This window comes from Semicossyphus pulcher, unplaced genomic scaffold (assembly GCF_022749685.1).
Source record: "Semicossyphus pulcher isolate SPU_LCO1_2020_fin unplaced genomic scaffold, fSemPul1.0.p SCAF_4, whole genome shotgun sequence".
In the NCBI taxonomy this organism is placed as follows: Eukaryota; Metazoa; Chordata; class Actinopteri; order Labriformes; family Labridae; genus Semicossyphus; species Semicossyphus pulcher.
The window spans coordinates 34,762,501-34,772,500 of NW_027211715.1; the positions used below are offsets into that span (position 1 = coordinate 34,762,501).

The 10,000-nt window shown below is 47.2% G+C and overlaps 1 protein-coding gene across 2 annotated transcripts in view; it reads left to right on the plus strand.

Moving 5' to 3' along the window:
• nfia (nuclear factor I/A) overlaps positions 1-10,000 on the plus strand; it is a 111,371-nt gene that overhangs the window by 96,611 nt on the left and 4,760 nt on the right. The window contains exons 8-11 of one of the 2 annotated variants that reach the window (XM_069679443.1): positions 234-407; positions 6,448-6,626; positions 8,385-8,550; positions 9,426-9,514. In XM_069679443.1, coding sequence (XP_069535544.1) covers positions 234-407; positions 6,448-6,626; positions 8,385-8,550; positions 9,426-9,514 — 608 coding nt within the window. The remainder of the gene's footprint in view (positions 1-233; positions 408-6,447; positions 6,627-8,384; positions 8,551-9,425; positions 9,515-10,000) is intronic. The other variant, XM_069679442.1, reaches the window with a different exon arrangement.

A 10,000-nucleotide genomic window follows, 5' to 3' on the forward strand; every position in this document is an offset into this window, starting at 1 on the left:
GTAGTCGGTGCTCTTGTTCCTCCCTGTGACCTCCTGCTGCCCTGCGCCTCAATCTGTTGGCCCCCCTCACTCCCTGAAACCCGCCCAAACCAACACCCCCCTCCTCCTCCTCCTCCCTCCTCCTCCTCCTCCTCCCTCCTCCCCCCTCCTCCCACCACTGGAGGTGCATAAAAATGTAAAATACGACTCACTGAGCCGCTCCTCATCCTCATCATCATCATGGTTCTTGGCAGGGATGCCGTCGCCCGCCGGCGCTCTCAGGAAGTCAGAGAAGTCTGGTTTCTGCGGCGCCGTGCCCTCGCCGAGCGGCGCCTCCTCCGCCTCCACCTCCTCCTCTTCTTCTTCCTCCTCTTCCCCCCGAACGGCTTTCACACACCATCACCGGCCCGTCATAACCGGGCCTCGAGGTGAGGTCCTCAACCAGTCACCCCCAACCAACCTCCACCAGCACCTCCCTCACCTCCCCCACTCCTCCCCCCCCCTCTCTCTCACACACCCTCACCTCCTCACCCCTCCCGTCCCCCTGTCAGTAGCTGTGGGTTTTGTCAGGAGGAGGCACAGAGAGCACAAGAGGAGTTTTTGTACCTGTAGGCTCCAGGCAGGGTCGTGTGTGTGTGTGTGTCTGTGTGTGTGTGTGTGTGTGTGTGTGTCTGTGTTTGTGTGTGTGTGTGTGTGTGTGTGTGTGTGTGTGTGTGTGTGTGTGTGTGTCTGTGTTTGTCATAGTTACATCCTCCTCACCTCACCTCCCCTCTGCTCACTGCAAACCTCCTTACTCCTCGTCTTCACCCTGTTTTTTACTGTGTAATTATTAAAGTATCCCACATCACACACACACACACACACACACTTCCTGTCTGTAAATGTGTGTGTGTGTGTGTGTGTGTGTGTGTATTGGATGTATAGCTTGTGTTGGTGAGTTTGTGTTCTATGTTTTTATGGTGTTTGTTCGTACACTCTCATGATTCTTTATTTTCTTCATGTGTATTTTTCTATATTTTTTTAACTAATCAACTCAGCTCAGCTAAGCTAAGCTAAGCTAAGCTAAGCTAAATATAAGGACAGTGTGGGTGAACGGACGTCTGCTGACATGAGGTGTTTGTTATGCATCGTCCTAACTCCAGACAGATCCCTTACTGAGAGTTCGCTCCACATTCTGGATGAATGTCCCGTCCGTGTTGATGGGAATAGATTCCTCACTACGTACAGTAAAGAAAGCTGAGTTCTGCTGTTTGTGGAGCCATGCTGGAAGTGCCTACATTTCCCAGGATGCACTGCTTATGGGCAGCTGCAGCCTCAGCCTTGGCCTTTGCTCTGCTGCCTTTATCCTGGTCCATAACATCCTCTGCGCTCATATTCGGGGATGCAGGTTCCTCTGTTTGTCGTGCAGTTTGGAGCTCGTTTGCGAGGCTGAAAGTTGAAGCTGAAATATTCTGTAGTTCTTTTAAAAGCTCCGTGACGTCTCAGGAAGAAGCTGCAGCTGCAGCCCAGCGACACAGAGAACATGTGCAACAATGGCAGGATGTTTTCAGACCATATACCAAACTGATAGAGAGAGAAGGTTTGCAGCGTCCCTCTGAGACGCGGCGACACATGAATGAAGCCGCCTGCCGTCATGTTGTCGATCTGTAGAACACGCTCGTGTCGCTGGTGTCGGTTTGTCGTCTCTGCTGCGAGTTGTTCGCTCCTGAACGCGTTCCAGCGCTCTGTGGGAGGAAAATCCTGCTCGTGTTGCAGCAGATTAGAGGATTGAAAGTGATTTGTGAGCTGATGGAGCAGCTGAGCTCCCGCAGAGCTTAAAGGTAGAGTGGGCACACGTCACAACTTCCTGTTTCTGGAAAATACAAAATAAAAGACGTCGTTGGTCTGAGTGAGTGACGCTGCGAGGAGTCAGTCCATCTCCTACATCCTCTTCTCCTCCTCCTCCTCCTCCTCCTCCTTCTCCTTCGCTTTCTTCTCAAGATCTTACCTCCTCTCTTTCTTTCTATGACTCTGCTTGTCATTCACCTCCTTCCTCCCCTCTCTTCATCTCTCCTCCTCATTCTGGGTTTTCTTTAATTTCTCACCTCCTCTTCTTCCTTAAAATCTTCTCCTTCCCATTCCTCCATTTTTCCTTCTCCTCCTTCCACGCCTCCCTTAATTCTCCTGAACTTTCCTCCACTCCTTTTTTCCCCATTACACCTCCTCTCTGCTCCTTTCCTTTCTTCCTATCTGCAGCCATGCTTCTTTAAACCTCCCTGCTCCTTTTCTTCTTTTTTCCTCCTCCTGGCTCCTGACAGTGAAGAGTAATCTCCTCTTACTTGTCCTCCTCCTGCCCCTTCTCACCTCCTTTATCCCCACTCTTCATGTTGTCTCGTCCTTGTTGATATGCCCTAACTCCTCACCTCCTTCCCTTTCCTCTTTTGTCCTCCCTCTCCTCCTCCTCTTTGGTCAAATCTTTCCCTCCTCATCCCTCCATCCTTCGTTGTCCTCCTTCTCCTCCTTCTTCTGTTCCTTCCTTTCTTCTGCAACTTTCTTTTTACTGCCCTCTTCCATCTCCTTCTCCTTCTTCCTTCTCCTCCTTCCTTCTCCTTTCATACCGGTAATTGTTTTGTTCTCCTCCTTCTCACCTCCTTTCTCCCTCTCCTCATATTATCTCCTTGCTTTGAAATTACATCTCACCCCCTAACAGTCCCATCTGTTCCTCCTCCTCTTTCCAGTCTTCAGTCAAGTCATCCCTCCATCTGTCATTCTCCTCCTGCTCCTTCTCAATGTCTTTCCTCTACTCTTTCTTTTCCTTCATGACAGCTTTATGCACCTCCTTCCCCCTTTCTCTCTCTTTAACCTCCTTGCTCCTCCTTTTCTCCCCTCCTTCCTCCTCAATCTCTCCTGCCACGCATCCTCTCTTCTATCTCCTCCTTCTCTTTCTTCTCACCTCCTTTCTCGGCTTCTCCTTTTTGAATTGCTATAATCTCTTACCTCCTTCTCCTCTTTTTCTGCTTTGTTAAAACGTTTCTCTACTCTTTCCGTACCACTCCTCTATGCACCTCCTCTCTCCTTCTGTCTCCTGACACTCCTTCTTCATTTAATAGCCCTCCTTCATCTTCTTCTTCAACCTCCCTGCTCCTTCTTTACTCCTCTCCTTCCTCCTTGTTGTCTCCTTCTAGTCATGAGTTATCTTGTCTTTCTCCCAATTCCTCCACCCTTCATCCTGGTCCTCCTCCTACTCCTCTTCCTTAAAATCTTCCCGTCCTCCTCCCTCCATCCTTCATCATCCAGGTTAAATAAAGGATCTCTGTCATTTTGAATCTTCTCCTCCTTCTTATCGTTTATCAATCCTCCTCTTGATGGCAAACATCTTCTTCAAGGAAAACTTGGCAGGGGAGAGACGGAGGAGGTGGAGGGGAGGAGGAGGGGGAGGAGGAGGAGGAGGAGGAGGGGTGTCTGAGGCAGTGAAGCGAGGCAATTTGCAAAGTGGAACTAATCCCGGCTCTTTCTTCTGTGTTCGACATGCAGGCCGCCGGTCCTCGATACCACACACACACACACACACGCACGCACGCACACACACACACACACACACACACACACACACATACACACACACGCTGTTGTTGCGTTGTTAAAGGAAGACTCAGACATTTTGGAGAATCCTCTTGTTTGCTGTTTTGCCGGAAGAAAGACGAGGCGATCGATATTAATTTAGTTTCATCGGTTCACAGAAGTTTACGTTTTTAAAAAAGATAAATCATCAGATTAATGTTCTGATGTTCTGTTCAGTTCTGTTACACTGTCAGTGTGTGAATGCAGCGTCCTCCAGAGGGCGCTATCGGGACCTTCACATTGTTGACAGACAAAAACGTCAAATCAGCTCAAAACAGAAAATGTTTGTTTAACAGCAAGAACGTTCTGTACGGCCTTTACCACGAGTTACATGACAGCAACACCCTCACATCAGCATTAAATATGGCAATAGAGCAGATTAGCGTAGCTTAGCATAAAGACTACAAGCAGGAGAAAACAGCTAGCATGCATCTGTCAGCATCTCTACACTCCTTTTAGATACGGCTGTAAACAAACAGGAACATTCAACTTTCTGAGGGAGGAAAGACGCAGCAGCCTCCAGGCCTGAAAGAAAGCTGCAGTTCCTCTGGTGTCCACTTGAGGCTGCCTCCAGCAGTGAGTCAGTCCCCATAGAGCCCCATGTTAAACTTTACAGCAGAAATAAACATGTTTACAGCCTGGTACAAAAAACTGTTTGGGTCTCTATAGCTCATTTCTCTCTTCATGACAACTGTACGGGGAGAATCTTTATACAGCTCACCTGTTTACATTATATTAAGGCTTACAGTGATGCAGCATTAGGGGCGTGGCCTCTTTGAGTGACAGCTGGGAGCTGCTAGCTGTCTGCTAGGTGTCCCCTCAGCTAACTCAGTCACTGAACGTAACCTCTGGGCCGTGTTTGTGCTGTTGGAGCCTTTTGGAGATTTGTTCATGTAAATATCAGACAGATAATCTGTGTGTGCGCTTTATTGGACGAAGAGACCGTCCAACACGTCTCACACACTGTTTTACACTCAGTATTTATTTATATGTTAGCACTGATTAGCAGCTAGCTGTGTCTGTCTCACCGTACCTGCCTGTTAGCGCGTGCACTGTTTGTCAGACAGTGATGTGTTTGTGGCGGCCGTGCAGGGAGGCAGGATGTTGTTGGCTTCGTTGGTTGATGTGAGTTTATTCACGTGTTCCGCCGAATATTTAATCGATGGATATCATAAAAAAAGATTGACTTGATACTTATTGTAACACAACTGTATGTATGTGACTCATGATGCATGACTGTTTCCTTCCTGTTTAAGCTCTAACTGTCCCTCAACCGTCCCTATACACACACACAGACACACACGGACACACACACGCACACACACACAGACACTCACACACACACACAGGTGGTTTTGCACTCCTTCACAATGACTGAGATCATTTCTGTAAACGTACATGCACACTGTATCGTGCACGTGTATTTCCCCGTGTTTATTTCCTCCTGTTTGTGTGTGTGTGTGTTTTAATGTGTAGATATCTTTGTGTGTGTGTTTGTGTGTGTGTTTGTGGGCGTACAAGAGAAAGAGAGAGGGCAGAGAAAGCCATCCATCCAATGATTACTGTAAATACATCGGCCGCAGGGTATACACACACACACACACACACACACACACACACACACACACACACACACGGTCAGTGTGTATTGTCAGAGTGATAAATCACAGCCGACTTTAAGTGAATTAGTGCAGCAGCTTTAACTCTCCATCCCTCCCTCTCTCTCTCTCTTCTTCTCTTCCTTTCCTTCTCTCCTTTTTCTATTTAAATGTCTCTCTATCCTTCCTCTCTCTCTTTCTTCTGTCTCTATCATTTCTTTAGTCTCTCTCTCTCTCTGTCTCTCACTCTCTCTCTCTCTCTCTCCTCAGAGCTCTATACATCACAGGTCTTAACGAGGTCTCATCCACTAACGAGCAATCAGAGACCATTAGACCAATTAGAGGCCTAATTGAATTTGATGACGGGAAAGAGGAAAGGAAACAAGAGGAGGAAACAGGAGAGGAGAGGAGAGGAGAGGAGAGGAGAGGAGAGGAGAGGAGAGGAGAGGAGAGGAGAGGAGAGGAGAGGAGGAAAGAGGGGAGGACAAGAGAGGGAGCGGGAAGGGAGTAAGTGAAATTAGGGGAGGAGACAAGAGAGCAGTGGAAAGGAAAGGAGGATAAAAGGAGATGGGAAACTAGAGGAGAGGAAGAAGGAGGAAAAAGGGAGAGTAAAAAGGAAGTAAGCAGAAAAGAGGAGATAAGAAAGTGGGAAAGAAAAAGAGAATCTGAGAGGTGTGGGAGAAGATTGAAAGAGGAAATAAGGGAGGAGGAAAGGAGAGAAGAGAAGAGAAGGTAAAAGGAAGAAGGAGAAAAGGAAAGAAGGGAAAGGACACTAGGAAAGAAGAGAGGAGGAAGAGAGGAAGGGAGAGGGAGAGAGCAATGAAAAGAAAGGGAGGGTAGAAGGAGACAAGAAAGGAGATGCAAGGAAAGGGAGGAAAGAAAAGGAGGGAAGGAGAAGAGGAGAGGAACTTGGGAAAAGTAGAAAAGGACAGAAGGAAAGATGAAAGTGAAGGAAAGGAAATAAAGAGAGAGGAGGACACAAGAGAGGAGAGAGGGAAAGGAAAGGATGAGAGGACAGGAGGAGCATAAATAAATGTGTTCATTGACCTCCACACTCACTCTTTTTGATTGACAGCTGGGTGTGAGAGGTGCATTATGGTCCGTTGTCTCTGCTGTGTGTCCATCATCATGAATTTGCATGTTAAGCCACGCCCCCTTTAATCAACTTTAAATGTCCCTCCTCCGTACCTCTGTCTCCCAACTCTTCTTTCTGTTATTAACGCTCTCTCTTTTCTTTCTCCCCCTCTCCCCCCCCTCCTCTCCCCCACAGCGAGCCCCCACGCTCCCCCCTCCAGCCTCCACTTCTCCTCCTCCCCCATCCTGCAGCAGCCCGGCTCCTACTTCTCCCACCCGGCCATCAGGTATCACCCGCAGGAGACGCTCAAGGAGTTCGTCCAGCTGGTCTGTCCTGACTCCGCCCAGCAGGCCGGACAGGTGGGCTTCCTCAACGTAAGCAGACACACACACACACACACACTCACACACTCACACTCACACTCACACACACACACACACACACACACAGACACACACACACAGAACAGCACAAAGACACGTGAGCTGGGTTTTTCCAGCGTCTGCAAAGGTGGATGATCAGAGTCTGTTTGCAGGGCAGAAACACTGCAGAGTGTGTGTGTGTGTGTGTGTGTGTGTGTGTGTGTGGCCTTCTGTCTGCAGTGAGATAGTTGATATATCTGTGTCTAGACACTGAATCAATACACCCCTACCACACACACACACACACACACACACACACACACAGTCTGTTTTTGCAGATGTAGTAGAAACATGTCGGCTGACTGAGTGAAAATAAAGTCATAAAAAATCTTCAGCACAAAAACAGAAGATTAAAAAAACCAACAACCAAAATTAAAACTTTTCTAACAGCGTTGCTAACGTAGCATCGTCCCTGATTTCACTTTATTTCAGTCCAAAAAGTGACACATCTGTGGATTTAAAGCAGTCATCAATCCCAGATGTGCATCCTGGCTCAAACATCACATCCTGAGTTAAAGCATCTCACACCAGGCTAACGAGTTATTTCCCCCTGAGAGCAGATTAGCAAAGACGAGCTGTGAGAACTGTTCCTTCTCCATCAAATCCTAAAGTCACTCGACACTCGACAGAGCTGTGTCCTAATGAACCTTAGTGATGTCCTGTGTTAGTGTTAAAGGAACAGTACACCTGTAGGATTCACACTCAGCAGGTATTTGTGCACATACGGACATTCATTGCTCTCAAAGTGCCGACACAGAAACAGACTTGATGCAGGTATCATAGACATTAAACTCCTACAATCAGGTCTACGTATATAAATATATACACAGTGTTATTATAGTCAGTATGAAGAGCTTTTAAACTGTGTAACGAGCTCCGTGTTTCAAACTCAGGAGAGTTATTGGAGCTACATTGGAGCAGAGATAAGATGGAGCTCCACTTCATCCGTTTCATCCAAAGTGGTTCTGCTTGCTCTCAGATTTCACGACGGAGGTGAAGCGATGAAACTAAATGTTTGACATGACTCCTGAGGAGGTGGTGACGGAGGTGATCCGTGTTTGAGGCTCTTGTTTTGACCCGTGTGAGGAGTAAGGTTTATGATCTGTATCAGCATCTGTCAAATCCAAACCACGTCCATGAGACAGAAGTGGACCTTCCTCTCGGTCTCTGTGTGACGTTCACGCTCCTCCTGATTCATGTTTGTGGCTTCCTCTGAACCCTCCTCCCTCCATCCCATCGCTACTGGTTTCCATCAGACGACAGCAGCAGGTTTTATCCACATGAAAAGAAGTATCCAGAATATGAGGTGTACAGATGTACGAAGTAAAACTATGAAAAAATATGTATGTGAATAACGACGGCGTGTGTGTGTGTGTGTGTGTGTGTGTGTGTGTGTGCATGCAGAGTGTGTGGAGGAAATAGTGAAGCAGCAGAGAGGTGAGGCGAGGTACTCTGGTATTATGCTTATAGATTAGCAGGATAAAACGCGAGCAGCAGCAGAATTCTTTATGACCAGCCTGGAAAGTGCTGACACACACACACACACACACACACACACACACACACACACACACACACTCACACTCACACTCAGAGGACAGAGAGTCGAGCTGCTGCAGGTTACCTGTGTGACCTGTTGATGTTTCTCTGTAACGTGAGGTTGTGTTTTTATTTATGTTTTATTCACTGTGTGTTTATTACCCCCCCCAGCCTAATGGTAGCTCCCAGGGGAAGGTCCACAACCCCTTCCTGCCGACGCCCATGCTGCCTCCCCCTCCGCCTCCCCCCATGGCACGTCCCGTCCCACTGCCCGTCGACGCCAAGCCGCCCTCCACATCCTCCACCGAGGGGGGAGGAAACTCACCCACCTCGCCCAGTGAGTGCACACACACACACACACACACACACACTGACAGTTATATAAGATTATTAACGTTAAACATGCTCAGATCTTTGATACTGTGGAAGTTCAAACAGGTATTTAGTCCATGTTTCTCTCGAGGCTGATCCGCCTCTGCCACAAAAGTAAAAATAGAACAAATATCACAATATTTTATTTATTAATCTAATAATATGAACTTAAATATGTAAAGAAATGACTCATAATCTGTGAGAAGTGAGTCTCTTTGTGCTGGGATTATATTTGACTGCAGGCTTTACAGACGATTTCTGTAGTTTGGCAAAAACAAACACAGTCTGAGCCAAAACATTTAATCCTGCTTACTTAGACTCGTCAACAACACGCAAATATATATTTATTACTTATTTATATACATATATATTTATAGTTATTGCTTCGTGTTTCTGTGCTTTTTAAAAGAAGAGAAATCTCTGCCATCAGTCTGACCTACATCGTCTTATTATCCTTAAAAGTGAAACTTCTGTCAGCGCTCCGAGTGTTCGTCCTGCTCCTTCCACCGCGCTCTCTCTCTGACACAGCTAAGCTAACAGTTTCCCCCTGCTTCAGGTCTTTGTGCTAAGCTAGGCTAAACACGTCTTGGGACTGGTTCTGCAGATATTAGAGTTTTTTCACACGACACTATTTACACTGTTTTATAACTTTATTTTTATCTTTAATCTTTTGTGTATTGACTCATTTCAAGTCAACAGGCTGAAGATTGGTGTCGAAGACACATGAACACCTCTCAAATATAACGAACCTTAATTAACTGAACTTTGTGTGTGTGTGTGTGTGTGTGCTTGTGCGTGTGTCTGTGTGTGCGTGTGTCTGTGTGTGTGTGTGTTGTGCAGCGTACTCCACCCCCACTTCATCTCCAGCCCAACGGTTCGTCAGCGTCGGACCCAGAGACCCCGGCTTTAACATCCCTCAACAACCACAGGTAACACACACTGACACACACACACACCTAACACACACACACACACACCTCCAGAGTCCAGGTGGGACCAAAGATCGTCTGTGACTGTAACAGCCAATCAGAGAGCAGGATGTTGCATTGCCTCGTTTGTTAGAGCTTGTAAACATAAGAGGATAAAGAAGTGTGTAACATTTACTACAGAGCAGGTGGTCAGTGAATGCATCATCAGTGTTTAACACAATGCTTTAGAGTGTGTGCGTGTATGTGTGTGTGTGCGTGTGTGTGCAGGTCAGGGTCTGTTTGGCAGCTGATTTATGAAGAGTGTAACGATTGGGCAGCCTTGACTTAACTCATCCCACACACACACACACACACACACACACACACACGCACACACACACACACACACAATGCAGTGAGGAGGGAGTCCTCCGTTGACAATCGAGACAAGTTTGATGGCTTTGGTGTGTGTGCGTGTGTGTGTGTGTGTGTGGTGGCCTGCAGTGA